The following is a 25,733-nucleotide window of genomic DNA, read 5'->3' on the forward strand; positions in this document are numbered from 1 at the left end:
TTACTCACTAAGTCGTGTCTGATTCTTTAGCCACCCCATAGACTGTAGCCCACCAGGCTCCTCTGTCTAGGGATTCTCCAGGCAAGAATACTGGAGTGGCTTGCCATTTCCCTCTCCAGGGAGCGTCCCCAAACCAGGGATCGAATCCATGTCTCCTGCGCATCCTGCACTGGCGGGCGGATTCTTTACCACTAAGCCATTGGGGAAGCCCTTCCATGAGTTTAAGACTGAGTCAAATCCCCAGTGGGAACTAAAATCTTGACATTAATGCCCTCAAACTCCAGGTTCTCAAAACCACTGAGGCAATCTGATGAATCCAGAAAAAGGAGAGTTGCCTTAGGAAGACAAGACCATCTGCCAAGAAGCTGGGCTTAGAGCTGCGTGTTCCTCTTCCTGTCAACATCGAGTGGGTTGCACACAGTACAGAAATGAATGGAAGCGTGGAGAATGCAGTCTGCCTGGCAGCTCCGCTCACAAAGGTGGGCCCAGACCAGTCGGCCACCAGGACAGTTCAAGGCCCCCTCCTCCAAGCTCACCTTCGCATTAATCACACAGCAGACACGAGCAAGGGGGCTTCGGCCCTAGATTAATCTGCAGGAGAAGAGAACGCCCAGCAAGAGGTGTCTGACAATGAAGAGGCAGATCCAGGAGCCAGAGCCAGCGCAGAGAGAAAAATCTGAGGCAACAGTCCAATTCAAAGTGTCCACAGACGAGATAAAGTTGGAAAACCAAAACCCTTTCGATTGCAGATAAAGACAGGGCCAATATTAGCTTTTTTTTCTCAACTAGCTATCTTTGTCTGTCCCCAGGTCTTACTAAAGCTTGCATGAAAGACTCTTCTGAACCACCAGACACTATCCCTACCTTACAAGAGAAAGAGGGAAGGAAGGATGGTGGGAAAGCCAAGTCTACACGTGCTCATTGGGATGGGAGATTTTGTTTGGAATCTCTGCTGTCACTTATGGACTGAGTGATCTTGGAGCACTCACAGAACCAGTTCAAGCTTTCCAATCTCATAATTAAGAAGGTAAGAATGGCCCCTTGAGAGCTTCAGTTCAGTTCAGTCGCTCAGTCATGTCCGACTCTTGGCGACCCCATGAACTGCAGCACGCCAGGCTTCCCTGTCCATCACCAACTCCTGGACTCTGCTCAAACTCATGTCCATCGAGTCAGTGATGCCATCCAACCATCTCATCCTCTGTCGTCCCCTTCTCCTCCTGCTTTCAATCTTTCCCAGCATCAGGGTCTTTTCCAGTGAGTCAGTTCTTCGCATCAGGTGGCCAAAGTATTGCAGCTTCAGCATCAGTTCTTCCAATGAATATTCAGGACTGATCTGCTTTAGGATGGACTGGTTGGATCTCCTTGCAGTCCAAAGGACTCTCAAGAGTCTTCTCCAACACCACGTTTCAAAAGCATCAGTTCTTCGGTGCTCAGCTTTCTTTATAGTCCAACTCTCACATCCATACATGACTACTGGAGAAACGATAGCGCTTACTTTGAGATCTTGAGAGCATACTCTAGGTAAAGCCCACAAACCAGTGTCCAGCATACAGTAAATCCTCAAAACACATGTGCATCCTATCTCCAGACTTCCATACTGAGTCCCACAATACTCAGTTTGCCTCAACCTAATCCCACTGGACAAATGACAAGTCTCCCTACAAAGATCCCTGCATACAGAAGTCTGTAAGTGAATGCCCATCCCAAAGGAGCAGTCAGGTTCCCAGAAGCTTCCAGTGATCAAAGTTTGCCAGAAAGACAAAGAGACTCTGTTAAAGCTACCTTAAAAATGTTTAAAAGGCAAACATTATCCAGGCAGTATTTTAAGTCGTTGTATTTTAGGCAATTTAATAGTCTTGCTGTTTTAGGAAACTGTGAAGATGCATTTTGAAGGCCATTAAAATATTCATCTCAGATGGCAACAGGAGACACCCAAGGGACATTGGCAGGTTATAAAAGATTGACAAGAAAGAGGAAAAAAATCATACATTACATTAATCCCCAGTGGGCTAGCTAGAGATAGTGCTGAGATGATTTGCCTGCTGAAGAATAGTGGAACCAACTATCTTTGGGTATATCATCAGAATCAGGCCTCCAGGCATGTTCCCTTATTAGCTAGAATGATCTTATTTCTGGGCTTTCCAGGTGGTGCCAGTGTTAAAGAGCCCACCTGCCAAGCAGGAGCCTGGGTTCAATCCCTGGGTTGAGAAGACCCCCTGGAGGAGGGCATGGCAACCCACTCCAGTATTCTTGCCTGGAGCATCCCACGGACGGAGAAGCCTGGTGGGCTCCAGCACAGAGGTCTCAAAGAGTCAGACATGACTCAGCACACAGACAACAATCTCATGTCCAGAGTATAAAATTTCTAAAGCCCTCTTTAAGGACCCATCTGAGAGAAGAAAATTCTGAGTGGTAATAGCACTGGCCCTGAAGAACCAGACAGGACCGTGACTGGAGACCCCAGAGCTCGTGTGGAAGATTCAGCCAGGGGGCCAGGACGTGCCCCCTGGGACCTGTGGCACAATTGAGCCCTTAAACCCCAGCGGAGTCAAGGTTCTTAACTGGGACAGTTTTGCCCTCGAGGAGACATTTAATACTGTCCGGAGACATTTTTGGCTCTCATATCAGAGACACGGATGATACTGGCATCTAGTGAGGCCAGGGAAGCTGCTGAACAACAGCAGGTGTCAGGACAATTTCCAGCCCAAAATGTCCACAGAGCTGAGGCTGAGCAAGACTGCATCAGAGGAAGGGAGAGAAGAAGGACCATCCGACCATCATGGACAAGGGCGTCCCTGGTGGCTCAGCCAGTAAGGAATGCAATGCCGGAGACCTGGGTTCACGTCTGGAGAAATGCCCAGGCGGCAGAAGCCTCGGCGGGGGTAAGAGTAAGCTGGTGGTGTCTGTGGCCATCGTAGGTAAACTAACCTCCTCTGACAGAGTCAAAGGGCTTCCCAGGGGGCTCAGTGGTAAAGAATCTGCTTGCAATGCAGGAGACATGGGTTCGATCCCTGGGTCAGGAAGATCCCCTGGAGAAGGGAACGGCTACCCACTCCAGGATTCTGGCCTGGAGAATTCCATAGACTGTATAGTCCATGGGGTTGGAAAGAGTCAGCCCCGACTGAGTGAATTTCACTTTCTTCCATCGTGGACAAACTTAATCACAGCGTCATTAAGAGATGCTGTGTAGTCTGTTTGGTGGGTGTCACTTACATAGTTCGTCCCAAGTGAACATCAGGGACAATACTCTTAAATGAATTCAGCTGTTCTGAACCTAATCAAGAAAGCTTTAAAAATATATGCCTTCTGTGCATTTAAAAAACATTACCAGCATTTCCCCAGTTGCTCAGTGGTAGAATCCACCCGTTAATGCAGGAGACACTGGTTTGATCTGAAGTCTGGAAAGATCCCACATGCCTCAGAGCAACTAAGCCACAACTACTGAGCCACAACTACTGAGCCCACACGCTCTGGAGCCGCAGCTCCGCAGCAGGAGAAGCCACCGCAGTGAGAAGCCCGGGCACCGCAGCTGAGAGCAGCCCCGCTCGCCCAGCTAGAGATAAAGCCCATGCAGCAGTGAAGACCTAGGGCAGCCAGAGCAAATAAATAAATCTCAGAAAACATTCACCTCCCATCCCCTTCCAGCCCCTTAGGAAAAGTAAGAAAGCAAACTGTTCACATTAAAACCAGGGTCTTCTCTCTGATCACAATCCATGTAACAGGTGGCTCAGACGGTAAACACTCTGCCTGCAATGTGGGAGACCTGGCTTCGATCCCTAAGTTGGGAAGATCCCCTGGAGGAGGGCATGGCAATCCACTCCAGCATTCTTGCCTGGAGAAGCCCATGGGCAGAGGAGCCTGGCGGTCTGCAGCCCATGGAGTCTCAAAGAGTCGGACACGACTGAGCGACTAAGCGCAGCCCAGCACAGCGTCCGTGTGACATTAGTCCCACTGGGGTATTTCTCAGGACTGCACTATGTACACGGTATGCACTAGTACAGGCGTGTCACAGAGGCAGACAGACACACGTTCACACACACACCCACACACCGTCAGGCACTCTCAGCCCACCATCTGGCCCTCCCCCGCTCCCCTGACTCTTTAGGCAAGATGCTGGTGCGCATGACCTTCACCAGTGATGCTAAGAGCTAGAAATCATAGTTGAAGCCACAGAGCTGAGAATAACATGCAGTTCCCAAAACAAGAGCTTTTATCTTCTTGAAATAATAATTATTTTGCTAACCCCACTGCTGTGGGGAGTAGCTCAAAGACACCCTGTGAGAAAGAGAAGCCAAAGGTGTTCTTCAAAACCCTTCCTTGATTCATGCCAGGCACGTGGCAGAGGTCTCTGGAGCCCTTGGCTTTCATCACCAGCCCCTTTCTCCGACCCAAAGTGACTAATTCGCCCACGAATTGAACATCATTACCATATTGAGACTGTCATCACCTTGTCCTAAGCATTTGGTGGGTTCTAAAGTCCCCAAGTTATCACCGCATTGATAAGCCTAGGGTAACATGTTATTTGTCAGCTACACCCAAGCTCCTTTGGTTCCAAAGACAAATAAACATTTCTGCTGTTTCCGTGGGAGGGAAAGGCCAAAGAAGCAGCGGTGTCCCCTGGTTTTAGAGGTGTATCGTAAAGCCTGTGGATCAGCCAGATGAAGAGGCAGCTGCTCCTTACCAGAGGCCAAAGTCCAACTCAGAGCAAGAAAATGAGATCCAGTCCAAAATCTGACCAAGTTTCCTACAGCATCCTATCACCTGACAGCCCAGCCCAGCAAGAGCCAGCCCACAGCTGGGAAGGGAGAGGCCGCCCACTTCCAAAAGCTGCTTTGGTACCAAGGTCAGCCCTGTTCAATCCCAAGTAATTATCCTTCCTTGCTAACTGGTCAGATTTCTGGCTGGAAACGTAGGAAGAAATACTTTCACTCTGTATATTGTTTAGTCGCTAAGTCGTGGCTGACTCTTTTGCAACTCCATGGACTGTAGCCTGTCAGGCTCCTCTGTCCGTGGGATTCTCCAGGCAAGAATACTGGATTGAGTTGCCATTTCCTTCTCCAGGGGATCTTTCCAGCCCAGAGATGGAACCCATGTCTCCTGCATCGGCAGGTGGCTTCTTTACCGCTGAGCCGCCAGGCTTTCCTTATGTTATATAAGTGTTTACAAATCATCCCAAGTCCAGGCTCACTCACTCAACTCTGTGTGGTTTTAGGCAAGTCACTTAACAAATCACGGGCTCCACCTTTGTTGGATGCAATATGAGCATCACTAGAGATATGGTCCCCAAAGAGAGAGCCTAGACCATCTACGTCTAAATCCCAGGGATGCTGTTACCCTACAGGGCCCTACAGGGAATCTGCTCATGACATGACTCATCAATTTACCCACCCCCTTGCCTTCCTGGAGATCAAACAGTGCATTCCAGGCCCTCTTCCACGTGGGTGCGGCAGGGTGACTTGTTCAAGCCAGTGGGTTGTGACTGGAGGCCAAAGCTGTGGTGAGCAATGTCATGTCTGTTTCCCTAAAAAAAACCCCTCACGTCTGGAGAAATGCCCAGGCGGCAGAAGCCTCGGCGGGGGTAAGAGTAAGCTGGTGGTGTCTGTGGCCATCGTAGGTAAACTAACCTCCTCTGACAGAGTCAAAGGGCTTCCCAGGGGGCTCAGTGGTAAAGAATCTGCTTGCAATGCAGGAGACATGGGTTCGATCCCTGGGTCAGGAAGATCCCCTGGAGAAGGAAATGGCAACCCACGCCAGCTGGACACGACTGAGTGGCTTCACTTTCACTTTCACTTTCCTGGCACAAGGCTCCTAACACCCCTGGAATTTCCGGAGAGCCATTAAGCTTCTTTTATTATGTTAATGAAGTGGCTTGGGGGTCATATAAGGATGGGAGTTGGTTACCAGGGAAACCAGAAACCAACCAGAAACAGAGGGCTGAACTTTCAGCCACACCCCCACTGCACCCCCAACCCCCAATTTCCAGTGGGACCAGGAGATGGACTGGAAATTGAATCAATCGCCAGTGGGCAACGACTGAATCAAGCACACCCATGGGAGATGAAACCGCCATAAAAATTCCAGATTGGTCAACCAGACACTCCACACGCCAGCAGGCCAGGCCCCAGCCCCCTGGGGAAGCGCTACTGGGTCTGGACCTTGCACTGTGTACCTCTCTGTCTCACTTTTGATCCACAGCCTTAAACACCCCTGGTGATGAAGCAGAAGTCTAGTGAGTACGCTGGTCTCCTGAGTTCTCTGAGCCACTTTAACAAACTGACTGAACCCAAGGAAGGAAGGGGTTGGGGGGAACTTCTGATGCACAAACCTCCACTCATCCGAAGCACACAAACAAGCTGGACTCGCCATTGGCATCTAAGGCGGAGAGCAGGCGTGTGGGACCTGATGCGAATTCCGGGTAGACAGGGCCAGGCTTGAGCTGAATGGTAAGACACCGAGCTGGGAAAAATCCACACTCTGGAACTCGCACCAGAATCCTTAGCGTGTTACTGGGAAGGGGATGCCTGAAGCCTGAACCAACCTTGCTCCAGGCTGCCCGCCGGGTAACCTGTGTCGAATTTTTAACCCTCTGTAAATCAGCACAGGGGCAAGGTCCATTTTCCTGGCCCAGCGGACTCGGCAGGAGGGACCGGGTCCCCTCACCCGGCAGGCTCAGCAGAACGGACTGAGTTCCCTCGGCTCGGCCCCTTTTTTCTCTTATTTGAAACCGTCTTCAAAGGTTTCTTTTGTTTGAAACCTTCCTTCGAGGGAACTGCACTCAGCTTTGCCCTCTCTGGTGTAGCAAGTAGAGCAGACCCCGCCCTCACCAAGGAGGCCTGTGCTACCAGAGACCAAGACGGTGTGGGGGCAGGGCCTCCAAAATGCCAAAGCTGCAGCACCCTGAGCCCCAGCACCCGGACCAGGATGAGCGATCACTCCCACGACGCTCAGTCGACCTTAAGGGATGAGGAGCGATATCTCATCTCTCATCTAACCCTGGGCGTCTCTGGTGGCTCAGATCGTAAAGCATCTGCCTGCAGTGCAGGAGGCCCGAGGTTCGATCCCTGGGTCGGGAAGAGCCCCTGGAAAAGGGAATGGCGACCCACTCCAGTACTCTTGCCTGAAGAATCCCATGGACAGAGGAGCCTGGCGGGCTACAGTACATGGGGTCACAAAGAGGAGGACAGGACTGAGCACCTAACACACACACATCTAATCACATGAGCTCTTAGTCCACACTGCTTTCTCCAGCTGACAGGAGAGTACAGAGGGGAAGTCACTGAGATAGAAGAAGGATTCCACACTGACTTCAAAGAGGAGGGGCCCTGTGCCAAGGAATGTATGCCACCTCGAAGGTGAGAATGGTCCCCACCCTATGACCAGCAAGGAAACTGGACTCTCAGTCCTACAACCGCAGAGAACTTATTCTTTGCCAAGATCTGAATGAGTGTGGAAGCAGATTCTTCCCCAGACCCAGAACCCAGCCTGGTCGACACTCTGACGTTTTAGCCTTTGATATCCTGATCAAGAACCTTGGCCAAGCCCGCCCTGATGTCTTACCTACACAACAATGATGTAATAAACCAGTGCTGCTTTAAGTGTCTACATTTGTACTAATTCGTTACACAGCAATATAAAACTAATAGAGCATGGAAATCCTTCTAAATCAGGGTGAAAATGGTTAGTAAATCCTTCTGGCATCAAAGCTAAAACTACATTCTCCGATGAGCTTATTAGCAAGAAAGCTGGCCTTTTAATCTCCATCTGACTTCTGTATCTATTTCTCAATTAGTTCATAACTCCAGAGGGGAAAAAAGAGTTTTCATTTATTCACCCCGTAAAACCCCCAACAGTTAGATATTTAAGAATGCTTTTGGCATTTCTACATGATATTAATACAATAACCCTCAACAGTTGTTTAAAATGAGGCTCAGACCTGGGATGGAATAAAAGAATCCAAACCGTGTCACCTCAGAATTCAGGCACCTAGATCGTATATTTTACCTTCACTCCACTAAAAATCCTCCATTCCCAAGAGCTGAGAGAATGCATACCAGATGAAGGAAAAGACTAAATCACGGAGCAAGTGAAAAGTAAATAAATCATCCTCGGGGGAACCAAACGTTCACAACCCCAAGCTTTCTTGGTTTATGCAATTTTCAATTCTCAAAATAGGGCTTCCCTGGTGGTTCAGATGGCAAAGAGTCAGCCTGCAGTGCAGGAGACCCAGATTCGATCCCTGGGCTGGGAAGATCCCCTGGAGAAACAAATGACTACCCACTCCAGTAGTCCTGCCTGGGAAATCCCACGGACCGAGGAGCCTGGCAGGCTGCAGTCCATGGGGTCGCAAAGACTCAGACACAACTGAGCGACTAGCACGTTCACTTTTCAAGAGTAAGTGGCCTGTTAGATGTAGTTCAAATGAATAGCCAAGAGCCTTGAGACTTTCTACCAAAACTGCACACAGCAAGCAAACTGCAGCGGAGTCGCTTGTTCGCAGGTCGAGGAAGTGTGATCATAGTCCTCCTGGAACTCAGACACCCATCCACAGCCACTTCCAATGCTCTGCAAAGGCGTACATCGTGTGCTGGAATTCAGTGATACACTGCCGGCTCCTTCCTGAAAGACTCCCGATCTTTGATGGCACCGCAAGGAAGGAAGCGGGTCATCAGCATAAAATGAAACGTGAGATTCTGAAGGCTCTGTCCCAGAGCCCTGGTAATGATCCATTTGAGATGCAGCTTTAAGGGGAAGAAGAACCATCCTCTCTACTTGCAGTAAGAAATTCATTAAGGGAACAAAGTCCCCAAATTCAGAAGCAGATGCCGTCAAAATGATTGCAACCTCTTCCCTCATTTAGAATACAGTTTCCAAATTTTATTTTTGCTAAGGGGGAATTTCGAAAGCTTGTAGTCTGATCTTTCCTTTCCACAAATAAACTCAGATCTAGAGAAGCGATATAAAAATAAAAACGCCAGATCAGACATTTCTCCACTCGAATTCTGTTCTTCTGAGTGCTCAAGCCACCAGATTCATTTTTCTCTAACTCAGAAGCCATCAGGCCATGGCTAACAGGCTACCTCTGAGAAGTTCAAAACAGCCTTTGGAGACAAGTTTGCCATGTCTGGTGTAGGGGGACCTGAGCATCTGATGGTTTCCATGGTGACCACAGAGCCCAGCTGCACACTCTAATGAGGCTGGCTGGCCAGCCAGCAATTCAGAGCAAAAGGTTGTGGAAGGTTCCAGGAAGACCCCCCCATGTCACCGAGCCACTCATGAAATTCTAATGGGTGGCCTGCTTGCCAACAAGTGCCCCCTTCGGGAGACGGACACTCAGTGGCACTGAACACTGTGTCTGGCCCTGTGCCAAGCTCTTTTCCATACATCATTCCATTTCACCATCACCAAGACCTTACAAAGTGAATTCGAATTCCACCTCATTTTGCCGATGAGTTAGCTGAGGCAGGGGCTTCCGCGGTGGCTCAGTGGTAAAGAATCTGCCTGCAATGCAGGAGACCTGGGTTTGATCCCTGGGTCTGGAAGATCCCCTGGAGGAGGGCATGGCAACCCACTCCAGTATTCTTGCCTGGAGAATCCCGATGGACAGAGAAGCCTGGCAGGCTGCAGTCGATGGGGTGGCAAAGAGTCAGACACGACTTAAGCGAGTTAGCAAGCACACATGCAAACTGAGTCAGCTCGCCCAAAGCCCCTGAGCTTACAGAAAGCATCCCCAAGGCAACTCTAGTGCCTCCTTCCTCCACGCAACTCAATAAGAATTTATGAAACTGCTCGAGGGGCGCACTCCCTTACATTCTTCTAAAGAGAAGTTTATGTCATGATTTCTTGTCTCACAGGGGAAAATAAGCACAGCCTTAGAACTGACCACTGGCCTATTTCTGCCCATCATTTCCAGATTCTGATAAAGAGCTCAAATTGTCATTCTTAAATACAAAGCCATCATAAGAAATAATTCCCTGAAGGAGGTTTGAAAGACTTGAGAATTAGGTAAAGAGATGAGAAAGAGAGCAAAAATGATCTTACTGCTAAACAGAACAAGTGTTCTGTTAAATTTTATGATGGGGTGTGAGCTAAAGGGCATTGGAAACCTCAGTCCAATCACTCCACATGCCTGTCACTGATACCAGGAATGCCACCTCTAGTAAACAAACCCCTCGCACTGAGATTTTTGTCCCTTGTTTCAAGGTGAGCATTCTCAAAAAGAAGAACTCACGAAGGCAACAGCAACCATCAGCACCTTAGTATGAGTGAGTGTGTGAGCGGATTATTGCAGAGGGAGCCCTCAGCTGTGGGAGAAGAGAGAGGGAGGGGCCGCGAGGAGACAGACGCAAAGCACAGAGCGATGTCTGCAAATTGCAGGCGTCGGGAAGACGTCTTAGAAGCCAGGATCAGCCTAAAGACGCCGGGCTTGGAAATAACACAGAGAGAAGGAACACCAATAACAAAATGGACGGGCTTATAATGCTCTACTTTGTTGCCAGGCTTCCCGGGGGCACAGCGGTAAAGAATCTGCCTGCCAATGCAAGAGGCGCAGGAGACACGGGTTTGATCCCTGGGTTGGGAAGATCCCCTGGAGGAGGAAATGGCCACCCACTCCAATATTCTTGCCTGGAGAATCCCATGGACGGAGGAGCCTGGCGGGCTATAGTCCGTGGGGTTACAAAGAGTCGGACACAACTGAGCGACTGAACACCACTTTATTGCCAATACACTAAAAAACACATCTTCCTTCTTTAATAAGAAGTTGTGTATGCCACATGTCTCCAAAATATGTGTTAGAAAATCCACACTTAACCCTCTTGTGTTCTGATTCCAGGGAGACTGACAAGAGACAAGAATTAGGAACCATACCTGTGACTACCATGGGTCGAAATAAAAAAAATATGACCACAACATTGAATTATCCCATTAAAAGTGAGAATGACACCATAAAACCCTGGTGATTTCTTCTGGATCCTTCCAGGCTAAAGCCAATTGGATCACAGAGGTTAGGGTTTAAACAGACGCAGTACTCACTCGAAAGACCTTCTCCACTCTTGCAATGCTTTTCCCAAAGATGGTTCCAAGTTGGTCTCCAATTCCAGCCAATAAGAAACCAAAGAGTGGAATTCCAAAGATGGCATATAAAATACAAAAGATTTTGCCTCCTTCAGTGCTTGGAGCAATATTCCCATACCCTGGTGAGAAATATTAAAAAGAGAGAGGGAGAGTGGTGAAGCGGCAGAGAAATTAGAGCACTGAACCAAAGAACCTGACCTCCTAGAGGGCTTCTTCATCCCCACCCTGAACTTCAGGAGTTTTAGGAGAGCTCCACTCTAAAAGCCCTACAGAATTTAGAACACCGGTGCATTGCATCTCTTCTTTCTCTCCATGTATACAATTTCAAGAGGGTCCAGGCTTCCAGGATCTGATAAGATGACATGCATTTCATTAGATGACATTTTAGGAGATCTTGGTCATCTAGACCTGCGTTTCTGCTGGGAAATGGTACCACCCATTTCAGAAACATCAGACATCTTCAGCGTGTCTGGTTTAGGGACACTGAGCTCCTGAGGAGGATTTACCATTACTTTTTGATTTGAAAAGAGCTTCTCCTATCCAGCCTCGTCCCAGGGCCATCCCCTCCACGGGCCAGACTGTGGCTGTCTCCGGCATTTGCCTTCTTAGGGTGATGGGTGTTCCACATGAAGGAGGATGGGTGGTCTAGGATGAACTCAGAAAGGACCCCTGGATCATGCAGCCCTGCCTGGAGAAGCCTGGAAACAGTCAGGAGTGGAGGAGGAGAGGCTGTGTGCTCCTTCTCACATGGACCGGGATGCTGAGCTTGGCCTGGGTCCCTTTTTCTCTTTCCTGGGAATTCCATGCCATCTGAGTCCTGCCCGCCCTGACCCACCCACTTCTTGCACCAGGAATCCAAGGATTCTTGGATTCAGGTGTGAAATAAAGGTTTGGTGGTGGAATGGATGTGTAAATCCTCTAATAGCAGATCTATTAGCTTGTTGTTTCAGACAGTGCTTCAAAAACACCCTCATCCGCATTCTCGAGAGTTCTGTAGTTAGGTAAGTAACTAGTGAATATCTGGCTTCCTCTTTCTGACAGGCCTGAAGACAGTGGTGCTGGAAGAAAAAGGCTTATAACATTAACACACATTATGCATAGACGAGACTCTGAATTACTCAGTAGTCACGCCAGTGAGTGTTGCATACACTAACTAGTGTCTAGCTAGTCACCTAACGTAACATTCTCTCACACAGAGCAGCTGAAGGGGAGCCTATCTCTAAATCCACGCAGTAAGTGAGTTATTGGGCTCACAGTAATTAGCATGCTGGGAATGCGACACAGGAAGGATAATGCTGACGGCCAGTCCATCACTTAGCCTCCTGTGGGCCTGGAGGACTCACTCTTGCTTCCTGCCTTTGGGTGTTGAGTCACCTGGTTATTTTCCTGTTCAGTTTTCCAGTGAGAACCATTCAAACCTCTTATCACAAATCATCTAAATTATATAGCTTCTATTTTTTAAATGACTGTTCAGGCAAGCCTTCTAATCTTGCTTTTCTTTGACTCACCATGATTTTTATTTAATTGTGAAAAAAAAAAAAAGGCTCTCAGAACTTTTTTCGGGTGTTTCCAGGAACTTGGATAAAATCATTCTGTGAGCATTTCCCTCTGGAATAATCTGATTTACGTTAGCACGGCCCTGTTAAAAAGGAATAAAGGTGCCCAGTGAAGTGAAGTCGCTCAGTCGTGTCCAGCTCCTTGCAGCCCCATGGAGAGCAGCCTGCAGCAGGCTCCTCCATCCGTGGGATTTTCCAGGCAAGAGTACTGGAGTGGGTTGCCATTTCCTTCTCCGGGGAGTCTTCCCCACCCAGGGATTGAACCCAGGTCTCCCGCACTGCAGGCAGACGCTTTACCATCTGAGCTTCCCAGCAGGGAAGTCCTATAAAGGTGCCTATGCAGCTCCAATTCCTGCAGGGTGATGGTGACACCTGGGAATATCCTGGTAACTTACGGAGACATTTATGGCTCTGGCTTGACTGTCTCCCAGTTGCCTGACTGTCTTTTAGTTTGGCCATCTCAGCAAGAAGCACACTGCAGGCGCGGGGAGACACGCTGTGGCTTTGCACCTGCAGAACTGGCATCTCATCAGCCTTCACGAGAGCTGCAGCCCTCCGGCCAGCTTCCAGAGAGGGTCCGCTCCGCCGCTTGGATCAGGACGGTGCTCAGGGGACAGTCCCATCGTCTAAAGGGCCTGAGGGAAAAGCAGGAAGGGGAGGCTCCAATCCAACACCACCGCCTTCACCCGGTTATCCTCAGACTCATGTGACATCACCCAGTCTGGTTCTGCAGGGGTTCAAGGAAAATGTGGGGGAAACCAGTCAACCGTATGCTTCTGATGCAAAGTGTAAGCAGTAGTGTGGATCTTATTACAGTGGGCTCTTTATTCTGGGTTTCGAAGGCTAGAAAGCTAAAATTAGAGCAAAGCTCTCAGGTGCTCAAGAAGTAATATTCAAATGAGCCTTGAATAGGGGATACTTTGGCCACCTGATGCAAAGAACTGACTCATTGGAAAAGACCCTGATGCTGGGAAAGATTGAAGATAGGAGGAGAAGGGGACAACAGAGGATGAGATGGTTGGATGGCACCATCAACTCAGTGGACATGAGTTTGAGTAAACTCCCGGACTTAGTGGTGGACAGGGGGGCCTGGCGTGCTGCAGTCCATGGGGTTGCAAAGAGTCGGACACGACTGAGCGACTGAACTGAACTGAGGGGCTTCCCTGGTAGCTCAGTTGGTAAAGAATACGCCTGCAATGCAGGAGACCCCGGTTCGATCCCTGGGTCAGGAAGATCCCCTGGAGAAGGGACAGGCTGCCCGCTCCAGTATTCTTGGGCTTCCTTGGTGGCTCAGCTGGTAAAGAATCCGCCTGCAATGCGGGAGACCTGGGTTCGATTCCCGGGTCGGGAAGATCTCCTTGAGAAGGGAACGGCTACCCACTCCAGTATTCTGGTCTGGAGAGTTCCATGGACTCATAGTCCATGGGGTCACAAAGAGTCAGACACGTCAGAGTGACTTTCACTTTCAAGCCTTGAATAAGTCTCTTTAAGGCCATCACTTCACTTTGGATGTAAAGTAATTGCCATTTTTGAGTTATGCTGTATCTTGTGCGTGTATCTGTCTGTCTGTGTCCCCTGTCTCTGACGAACTATATGGAGAGGTTGTTCTCCACTTTGACACTCAACCCTGTTACTCTAAGAAAATTCCAGAAGTTACTTTTTGGAATTTTGCTCTGAGGCAACAGGAAGGACACATTCCTAGGTTTTTGCCTCTGTTTGTACTGGGCCCTCAAGACTTCCCTGCCCATTCTTCCTGAAGGCTTGATGGAACTTTGAAGTAAAGTGTCACAGGGCTTAGAACTCAGGGAATTAAAATTCTATTCTGATCCTTCCACTTGCTAACTCGGCTCTTGGGCAATTTACCTTTCTGGCCTGCTTTCCTCGTCTGAATGAGGGGGCTATTAACAACACCTATCTTACAGCTTAGATGGCCATGTGTGAAGCCTGAGCACCCTTTGGAGATTAAATCCACGGTGAAACAGGAGGCCCAGACTAAGCACTCGGTAAGGATCCGCAGTTATCACCTTGCCCTGGGTTTTCTGCGGGAAGCCCCAGGAGAAAAGAGATAGCTGGTTCCTATTTTTTCTCCAAAAATTCCACTGTTCTCCCAGAGCCTCGAGACAACAGACACAACGTCTGTGCCCCAGGCCACACCAGCTGGAAGGCACAGGGGGCCCACGGCGAGATTCGGGGTACGGGTCCCTGGGCAGCGAAGGCTGGGGGGTGAGAAGCCGCGGGTCAGGCAGACGGAGCCCAGAGCAGCACAAGTGGACTTCCTAAGCGGAAGGCTCCGGGCGCCGCCACCAGCTGGCCTCTGGAGATGTCGGGCAGGAGGAGACCAGCCTAGCGAGAACACTCTGTTGTGAATGAGAAAGCCCGCGGCAGTGCTCAGCGCCGGTCACCCCTGGCTGGAAAACAGCCCGAGCCCTTTCTGAAGACAAGGCTGGTGTTTACAGAGGACGTGGGCCTGCGCAGCGCGCATGGAACCCTCCCGTTTGCTCGTTACCTGCCGAAGTCAATCCTGGCCGGACCGCGTGCCGTTCGGCTCTGGGGTTTGGGTTAGAGCAAACGTTCTCAAGCCAGGCCGTGCGTCTATGGGTGCGTGGCAGTCACGCAGTGTCCCCCACTTAAAAGGGCCCCACTCGTGGTTTAACGCTCTGCTGTTGTCCTTATGAGGCTCTTACTCATGTTTTTGTTTTTTAACAAGAGACTGCATTTTCCTTTGACACTGGGCTTCATGCCTTACGTAGCTGGTCCTGGGGAATAAAGTGGGGCTCTATGGCTTACTAACCTTGAGATATTAGACACACTACTTAACGTCTCCGGGTCTCAGTCCTCTCCTTAGTAACATGAGGCAAATGAGAGTTAATGTGAAACTAAGTAAGATAATATACGTGGGGCACAGTTCCTGGCACCTACGGCTGGTGTTCAGTCATTCAGTCATGTCTGACTCTGTGACCCCATGAACCACAGCACGCCAGGCCTCCCTGTCCATCACCAACTCCCGGAGTCCACCCAAACTCATGTCCATCAAGTCGGTGATGCCATCCAACCACCTCATCCTCTGTCGTCCCCTTCTCCTCCTATCTTCAATCTTTCCCAGCATTAGGGTCTTTTAAAATGAGTCAGCTCTTTGTATCAGGTGGCCAACGTATTGAAGCTTCAGCGTCAACATCAGTCCTTCCAATGAATATTCAGGATTGGTTTCCTTAGTAGGAACTACTTGATTTCCTTAACATCCCAGTAAACGTTAGCCACAATGACTGTTATTTCCAAAGCCATAGGCCAAGCATCCAATCCAAGTGCTAGCCAGGTAGAAAAGGTGCCTTGTACCTTGGCAGGCACAATACTTTGTTGTTGTTGTTGTTGTTGTGCTGGGTCCTCGTTGCTGCGAATGGACTTTCTCCAGTTACTGCGGATGGGGCTACTCTCTAGTTGCCATGCTAGGGCTTCCCGTTGCCAAGGCTTCTCTTGTTCCAGGGCACAGCGTCTAGGTGCTGGAGCTTCAGTAGTTGCAGCTCGAGGCTCAGTACTTGTGATGCATGGACTTAGTTGCTCTGTGGTCTGTGGTATCCTCCCGGTCCGGGGACTGAACCCATGTCGCCTACATTCAGTTTGGTTCAGTTCAGTCGCTCAGTCATGACCAACTCTGTGACCCCATGGACTGCAGCACTCCAGGCTTCCCTGTCCATCAACAACTACAGTTTACTCAAACTCATGACCATCGAGTTGGTGACGCCATCCAACCATCTCATCCTCTGTCGTCCCCTTCTCCACCTGCCTTCAATCTTTCCCAGCATCAGGGTCTTTTCCAATGAGTCAGTTCTTCCCATCAGGTGGTCAAAGTATTGGACTTTCAGCTTCAGCATCAGTCCTTCCAATGAATATTCAGGACTGATTTCCTTTAGGATAGACTGGTTGGATCTCCTTGCAGTCCAAGGGACTCTCAAGAGTCTTCTCCAACACCACAGTTCAAAAGCATCAATTCTTTGGCACTCAGCTTTCTTTACAGTCCCACTCTCACATCCATACATGACTACAGGAACAAACCATAGCCTTGACTACACAGACCTTTGTTGGCAAAGTGATGTCTCTGCTTTTTAATAGGCTGTCTGGGTTGGTCATAACTTTCCTTCCAAGGAGCAAGCGTCTTTGAATTTCATGGCTGCAGTCACGTTGGCAGGCGGATTCTTATCCACTGTACCACCAGGGAAGTCCAACAACCCTTAACTGAGTTCCAGGTGAGGGATACAGTTACTGGTTACCATCTGGGACCTGAGAAGGGGCTCTCTAGGATGTGGGTTGAGTCAAGTGACCTAATCCAAAAATGCCTCAAATGGGGAATTTCCTGGGGGTCTAGTGGTTAGGACTCTGTGCTTTCCCTGCAGGGGACATGAATTTGATCCAAGGTCAAGGAAATAACATCCCAAATGCTCAGTGGCAAGGACAAAAAAAAAAAGCTTCAAAGAGGAAATCTAATTGGATTCTAAAGCTGTTGGTGAGAACTCAAATCATTGTCTGCCCTTCCACAAATGATGTTTTCTGGGAAGAATCTACACAGAGCTTCTTCCAGCTGAGGAAAAAGTATAGCTCCTGGAGACCCACCCGCACAGTCAACAAATGAGAATTAGTTACTGAGAAAGGGGAAGGGGTGCATGGTGACCTCAACAAGGACAGCAGTCTAGTCTTCTCCTGGCGTGACTCTGGGTTTGGAGAAGAGCCTGAACGTGTCCACCTGTTGCCGCATATTTGTAGATCTTCCTGTACAGCTGAGCACAAGAAAACCTTGTCCAAAAAAAAAAAAAAAAAAGCGCTTTGATATCTTCAGATAAAAGGGACCTCTGTTACTGAGCAGTATCACTGCTTTTCAGGAAAAGACTATTATTCCTAAGATCTCTGTATACGCATTCTACATAATGAGCACATTTTTTGTGTCTGAATAGCACATAACCTCACGTGGCTCAGGAGAGTCTTTCTGGAGAGCGATCTGGCAAGCCTTTAAAAGGTTCAGGTCCTTTGACAAGGCATCCCCTGGGGGATCTTGCCAAGAAAACAAGCAGAGATGAATATCGCCCTTCGAGAACAAAGATTTTCATTGTGATATCACACTATCACAGAAGTAAAAACCACTTAAGCCTGCAACAACATGTGATTACAGGGTTGATAATAGATCCAACGGAACCCATCAAAGATTATGTTTTTCCAAAGAACCTTAGTCATATGGGGCAATGTTTACAGAATTACGTTCACATTATGTGAACTCAAGCAAGCACGCTAATGTGCGCATGTTTCACAAGTAATGAAAAAGCTCCTCGGCTCCAACTGCCCTACTGCCAGAGTTCTCAATAATGGAAAATCTCTCAGGAAGAACAAGAAAAATTAGCAGGCTCTTAGTGTTCTTATAAGCCTTGCTACCATTTGTAATGAGTGAATTTGCCACTAAATAACTATGAGAAAACATCATCTCCTCACCTTATTATTCTTACTAATACTGTACTCCTGTTTTCTTTAGAAATTTCTAATGGTGTGACTTTCTAAAACCTTCCACCCTGCGGTCAAAATTTAGCCAGCTAAATGGTGTTCAACTCACAACACATTATTTTTCAATTAAGGCAGAGAGTTGGAGGTGGGGAGCGTTTTTTCCATTGAATAGAAAAGAACGCAATCCCTAATACTAACACTGAACCATGATCCTGAAGTGGGCTTGGGGTTTGGGTCGGCTTTTATTTTTGTTTGTTTTTGTCTTCTGCTTGCTGTGCAGTAGTTTCCTGTTCAGGCTCCATCTTCCCTCAGATTTTGGGAAAGGTCCCGGGACTTTGCCCAGGTGTGACACAGTATCCATCTCCCCACTATGGAGGCAACAGCATCCCAGGTTGCCAGGACACCAGCACGTGGAAACCTAGGGGCTTATCCAATAGGAATCTCCATCTAAGACTTGAAACCAAGAGCAAGGAGCCCGAAGGAGGAGGAGGCGGCAGCCACAGTGGCCAGCAGGGTCCGGCCCGGGCTCTGAGATCAGAGGATGCCTAGTGGCCCTCTGTGATCTCTGAGCCCTAAGTGTGAATTTGTCAGGATTTTTCATTAGGTGAGAGAAAACCCAATGCACGACAGACCCCAGCACAGGGTATTTACACGTATTAACTCTATGGGCAGCTTCGCCCCCAGCTCAGAGGGGGCAAGTGGGACCTCACCTGTTGCTCGGCTTCTTCACTATGAGCTGAACTCTAGGCAGAAAAACCCCTCGAGGGAAGGAAATGAATGGCAGGGTCCTGGGCTAGCCTAGTCCAGAAATCCTCTCTGTCTCTGAGCTCAGGACTGTGACCTCACATGCACATCATGGAATTTCTTCTTTCATGGTTCTAATTTAATTTTAATTTTTAAATTTAAGTGAAGTTACTTATGAGTCTCCCCTGGTGGCTCAGGCAGTAAAAATGTCTGCCTGCAACGCGGGAGACCCGGGTTCGATCCCTGGGTCGGGAAGATCCCCTAGAGAAGCAAATTGGCACCCCACTCCAGTACTCTTGCCTGGAAAACCCCGTGGACGAAGGAGCCTGGTAGGCTACAGTCCACGGGGTCGCAAAAAGCCGGACATGACTGAGCGACTTCACTTTGCTTTGCTTTTGCTATAGTTACTTATAAGGTGTTAATTTCTGACGTACAGCCAAGTGATTCAGTTATACATACACACATTTTTAAGTATTCTTTTCCATTATGGTTTACCATAGCACATTGAATAGAGCTCCCTATGCTATACAGGACCTTGAAGCTTACCCAACTATACATAATCGCTTGGATCTACTAACCCCAAACTCCCAGCACCTCCCTCCCCCTCCCTCTTCCCCTTGGCAACCACGAGTCTTCTCTGCGTGAGTCTGCTTCTGTTTTGTAGACAGGTTCATCTGTGCCATATGTTAGATTCCACACGTAAGTGACATCATATGGTATTTGTCTTTCTCCTTCTGACTTACTTCACCGTAAATCCCCCAAAGCCACGTGACACATTTCCCCATCTTAATATCCAGACCGCTGCACACACTGTAACCTGACGCTGGTCTTCTCTGGTCTGCGGCAGCGATGCCCTCAGGGGGTGCTGAGCTGGATGGCACTTCTTGCCCTTACATCAAAGGGTGACATGTCATCCTGCATCCTTCGTTGGACGCTATGGGATTGAGGACAAATATGACCTAATCTGGTCTGGAGTGTCCGAAAGGCTTCCAGGCCCCAGACTTATTAGCGTAATGTATACCTCTACTGCTTGGAATAGTTGATCTTAATACACTTGCAGATTTGTAACTACAAACCTAGTATGCCAGAAATTATATTATGAGACTTTCTAAAAAGGAATGACAGGTCTCTCTCACTCCAAGCTTCCCTGTTGCATGTAACTTTCTTGATTGCAACAATGCAAAAATCATACAGGTTCTGAAGATGAGGTCTATAACCACAGACAAAAACCCTGCCTCTAAAACAACCCAGAGCTTCTGAAACTTGCTCCAATAGGAAGACAATCACCAAAGATGCATTCCCTCCAAAAAGGCATACCCTCCAACACCCACCTGATGTGTGGCTATGAAAAGTAGGGGGAAGGAAAAACCTCACAGAAGGCCTCAGAAAGTTATGAGGTTTGAGAGATTTGAACTACGAGAGAGATTTCCTCCCACAGAATATAAACAAATGTTAATGCAAGGATCCTCCCACTGAGCGCAGAAGAGTCTCCCTCTGTTTGGCCATCATTGCTATGAACTGGTGATGGCTGTGTGTGTCCCATTCTTCTGAATGAGCATTTTTATTGCAAGGTGACTTCACTACTGAACGAGGGCAAGTAACTCTCAAACTCTTTTTCAGCAGAGCTGGGAGAGGGATGCAATCTACAGATTCCACCATACATGTCAGGGTCACCCAGAGAAGCTGAGATTGCAAAGGCAACGTGGGAAAAAATAAAGAGAAGAAGTACAGAGAATGATTAAAGGGCCATTGGTGGCAAATCTCAGAAAGTGTCAGTAAAAATCCAATTATGAAAGTGAGGGTCTCACCTTGAACTTCAAAAGCTACATCCCTGTTTGCACCAAGTGTGAAATACAGTGTGAACAGGAAGAGCCGCAGAAGCCTTCCTGAGCTTGACCTGGTCCAGGAAAACAGAAGACGCAGCCCTGGGCAGAGAGGAACACAGACGGGCCGGTCTGCAGGGGGCGCTCCGCCTCACCGGCAGCGGCAAAGGGCGGCGTCTTGGCCTGTGCCGCCAGAAAGGGGACCGGCTTCTCCCCGCTCTCCTCTTCCAGCCCCACGGAAGAGTGAGCAGAGAGTCGGTCCAGGAATATCCGGTTTGTTTGGCATCAAAAGAAAACGGCTGGGCATGAAGATAAAGCTTCCATTAAAAAAAAAATCTGAAAGAGCCGCAAAACTTTCCAATGAAGGAAAGACACTCGCCAGCAAGATGCTGCCCCGACAGACAAAACTGTAAACAACTATGAAGTAATCGCCTCTCAGAGTCATCACAGAGAAACCACAAAGATGCAAGAGAGCAGGGAAAAGACGATGAGGTAACAAGTGTAGATGGAACGTGAGCTAAGCTAATGGGATTCAGGGGTAAAAACAGGAAAGAAAAAAGTCCCCTAATGATCACAGAAATGAAAATAAAGTTGGAAGATGTGCATGGAGGAGGTAAGCACTGTGAAAACACACACACACACACAAACAAGAGAGGATGAAGTCAAGCAGTTGATATGACCCACCTCCCAGAGTAATGGAAATAAAAACAAAAACGAACAAAGGGGACCTAATTAAACTTAAAAACATTTGCACAATGAAGGAAACTATAAGCAAGGTGAAAAGGCAGCCTTCAGAATGGGAGAAAATAGTAGCAAATGGAACAACTGACAAAAAGTTAGTCTCCAAAATATACAAGCAGCTCATGCAGCTCAGTTCCAGAAAAATAAACGACCCAATCAAAAAGTGGGCCAAAGAACTAAATAGACATTTCTCCAAAGAAGACATACAGATGGCTAACAAACACTTGAAAAGATGCTCAACATCACTCATTATCAGAGAAATGCAAATCAAAACCACAATGAGGTACCATTACACACCAGTCAGGATGGCTGCTATCCAAAAGTCTACAAGCAATAAATGCTGGAGAGGGTGTGGAGAAAAGGGAACCCTCTTACACTGTTGGTGGGAATGCAAACAAGTACAGCCACTATGGAGAACATAGTAGAGATTCCTTAAAAAACTGGAAATAGAACTGCCATATGACCCAGCAATCCTACTGCTGGGCATACACACCAAGGAAACCAGATCTGATAGAGACACGTGCACCCCAGTGTTCATCGCAGCACTGTTTATAATAGCCAGGACATGGAAGCAACCTAGATGCCCATCAGCAGACGAATGGATAAGAAAGCTGTGGTATATATACACAGTGGAATATTACTCAGCCATTAAAAAGAATGCATTTAAGTCAGTTCTAATGAGGTGGATGAAACTGGAGCCTACTATACAAAGTGCAAGTAAGTCAGAAAGAAAAACAATATAATATATTATAGTGTATAATATACAATACAGTATATTAACACATATATATGGAATTTAGAAAGATGGTTACCCTATATGCGGGACAGCGAAGGAGACACAGATGTATAGAACAGTCTATTGGACTCTGTGGGAGAAGGCGAGGGTGGGATGATTTGAGAGAATAGCATTGAAACATGTATATTATCATATGTAAAATAGATGACCAGTGCAAGCTCAGTGCATGAAGCCGGTCACTCAAAGCGGTTGCACTGGGATGACCCTGAGGGGGTCGTCCTGAGGGGTGGGGTGGGGAGGGAGAGGAGAGGGGGGTTCAGGACGGGGAACACAGGCACACCCATGGCTGACTCATGTCGATGCATGGCCAAAACCACTACAAGACTGTAAAGTAATTAGCCTCCAATTAAAATAAATAATTTAAAATTTTAAAAAGAAATTGAAAACCTATTTTAAGGGTTAAAAAGGAGTGGAGGGAAAATACTAGTATAGAAGACATGGAAAGAAGTAACGATAGATGTATAATTGGAATCCCTAAAGAATAGAACCAAGACCATACAGTGGAGAAAATGTTTCAAAGTGACAATCAAGACAGCTTTCCTGAAATAAAAGGGACAAAACCTAGTAGCTTTATCAGACGAATGATAAAGAAATAATCGTTTGAGCAGCTGAGCAAAAAGATCAAGTCACTTGTACTGATAAAAGGGGGGAAATTGCCTGGCATTAGGTCTCTCCACCACTATGTAAGCAGAGGGGGAAACAGAGTAACCAACAAGATCCTTAAAAAACACTGTGAGCCGCGAATTTCGTTTCCAGCCAAAGTGCCCTTCAAGTGTAAGGCTACCATCTTGAACAATGCAAACACCCAGGGAATATTGCTCCCAGGAGCCATTCTTAAGTTTTAGCCAAGCAACGCCATTGACAAAAGCAATGGCAAAACCATGATGTAACCCATGGCTAGAGATGAACACTGACAATCTTTAACTGTAGAACTGTGAGTAACACAAATGGGAGTGCCCAGGCAGCAAAGCAGAATATGAAATACACACCCTGACGTTACAGAATGTTACAATGAGTGATAATTGAGAGCGGAAGGGGAAAAGACGTTGAGATGCTGAGCAAGTTCCCTGACTGCACTGAATATGATAGCTGAGAGCCAAGAGTTATTATTTAAAGTGGGCAAGTTGTCCGACAGAAGCTGAAGCATATTTAATAATGTAAAAGTAAACACTGATAGGATGGCCTCAACTGAAACTGTGTGGTGGAGAAAGAGATGTCATCACCCATAATAGAAGGCTAATAAATAGAGCTTAAAGATTTGAACCCTAAGGTTATTATATGCAATTATAATTATAAAGTTAACCCGTATGACAAACCATTTAACACCTAGGACAAAAATACAAGACTCCCCGAGGATCAGATAAAAGACACAGAAATACAATAAGAACAAAAATTGGTGCAGGAAGTAGGTAATCAGAGCTCAGCTTATGATCAGCTGTGAAGAGCATTTACCTAGTAAAGTGAAGCAAGCATTCACTTTTGATCCAATTAAACCATAAGAAAGGAAGGAAGACGGGAAGAGATCCCTTCTACGGTGGGCAGGGACGAAGAAAGGGAATTAGTTCCCATCTTCCTCAATGGGAAGTCAAGAAATCATCACTAAAATAAAATTTGGGAAGTGCAGCACAAATGTGATATTTAAAGACATGGAGATCAAAATAATCAAGCAAAACAGATGAAAGCAATGTAACCAGGGGAGGTTAAAAAAAGAGAGAAGGGCAGAGACTACTGTTTTTCATAACAAACTTTGTAGAACAGTTTGGTTCCTCCATGAATAAGTTTAATAAGTACACTTTTTAAAAAGGAATTTGAACTCAACTGAGCAATCTGAGTTCAACTGACCAATTCAGAGATTGATTTTTTTTTTCACTTTAACCTTCCCATGAGGTCCATTTAAACTAAAGGTCCCCTAGACTTTCATTTTGAAAACTGAAACAGTTCATTCTACTTTCCCTTTTATTGAAAGCTACCACACAAGTACTGCAATAATTTGACAGTGTTGGTGAAGCCTCCTTTGAACCCCCAGCAGTCATATACTCTATGCGGACGAACTGTTGATTTTAGTGCCATTATTCAGGAGGGCCTGCCGGGGAAAAGATACTTGCAAACACATGGATACCTATGGTGGTGATGACAGTTCCAGCAAAGAAAAAGGCACTTCCAAGGTCCCAGTGACTGCTGTTGTTGGAAGAGTTTCCTATCGGGCTCACTCCTGCGTTGTCAGCGTCAAGAGCGTGCTGCAAGGAAAGTGAGAAAGCGTGAGACTCAGTGACGAAGTTTACCAAGAGTTCCTTGTTCAAGAACCTGCAGTGGTCTCTAGAGGACAGGTTCTGCGGACACAAGTAGAGTCACAGATGAAATTCTACGGTTAGAGAGGAAAGCACAGCCCGAAACTGCACCACCTGTGCCAGACCGCGTGTACCAAACCTGCGCTTCATACCTGACGTCACTGCAGCTTCAACCTGCGCCAGACATGTGATCTCTTTGATATTTATTCTTTTCTTTTAGTGAAGCGCTGTGGATTTACAATGCTATGTTAGTTTCTGGTGTACAGCAAGGTAATTCGGTTGGTTTTTTTTTTCTTTATTGTATTCCATTATAGGCCATTACAAGAATACAGTTCCATGTGCTAAATCCCTCTGCTCATCTATCTTATGCAGAGTAGTCTGCATCTGTTAACCTCACACTCCCCATTTGTCCCTTCGGTAACCACAAGTTTGCTTTCTGTGTCTGTGAGTCTATTTCTGCCTTATATATAGACTCTTTTGTATTATCTTTAGATTCCACATATACACAATATCGGGCTTCCCAGGTGGTGCTAGTGGTAAAGTATCCGCCTGCCAATGCAGACACAGGAGACGGAAATTCAATCCCCGGTCGGGAAGACCTCCTGAAGAAGGAAAGGGCAACCCACTTCAGTCTTCTTGCCTGGAGAATCCCACGGACAGAGGAGCCTGGCGGGCTACAGTCCACGGGATCACAAAGAGTCGGACCAGACTGAAGCTACTTAGCACACACACATAAGTGACACGTACGATTTGTCTTTCTCTGTCTGAGTTACTTCACTAAATATGACATCTTTTTTCATAATAGTTCTCTTGTCCTATAAAAATCATCCATTTTGTACAGACCCTGGGAGCATACCTCCAGATGCTAGGTGAGATCTGCCCGATTCATAAATCATTGAGTAAAGCCAATTAGATCTTCAAATCTACCTAGTAGAATTTTTTATAACACTATACACTCACTTATTAAAAGTAAAAAATTAGTTTTAAATGGGAGGGGGAACCTGATATATACTATGTTGTTGTTTATGTAAAATTTGCGGGTGTAGGATTCCCAGGTGGCTCAGTGGTAAAGAACCCGTCTGCCAATGCAGGAGACATGAGAGACACGGGTTCAATCCCTGGGTCAGGAAGATCCCCCGGAGAAGGGCATGGCAACCCCCTCCAGTGTTCTTGCCTGGAAAATCCCACGGACAGAGGAGCCCGGTGGGCTATGGCCCAGAGGATCACAAAG

At 47.4% G+C, this 25,733-nt stretch overlaps 1 protein-coding gene across 4 annotated transcripts in view; it reads right to left on the minus strand.

The window, feature by feature from the left end:
* The window catches only part of KCNK10 (potassium two pore domain channel subfamily K member 10), a 153,684-nt gene that overhangs the window by 33,474 nt on the left and 94,477 nt on the right, over positions 1-25,733 (minus strand). For 3 of the 4 annotated variants that reach the window (XM_070469741.1, XM_070469742.1, XM_070469740.1), the window contains exons 3-4: positions 24,334-24,451; positions 11,032-11,192 (exon numbers count right to left, since the gene is read on the minus strand). The exons of the other annotated variant lie outside the window; for it this stretch is intronic. In XM_070469741.1, the coding sequence (XP_070325842.1) occupies positions 11,032-11,192; positions 24,334-24,451 (279 nt within the window). The remainder of the gene's footprint in view (positions 1-11,031; positions 11,193-24,333; positions 24,452-25,733) is intronic. 4 annotated transcript variants of the gene reach the window in all.

This window comes from Odocoileus virginianus, chromosome 6 (assembly GCF_023699985.2).
Source record: "Odocoileus virginianus isolate 20LAN1187 ecotype Illinois chromosome 6, Ovbor_1.2, whole genome shotgun sequence".
NCBI lineage: Eukaryota > Metazoa > Chordata > Mammalia > Artiodactyla > Cervidae > Odocoileus > Odocoileus virginianus.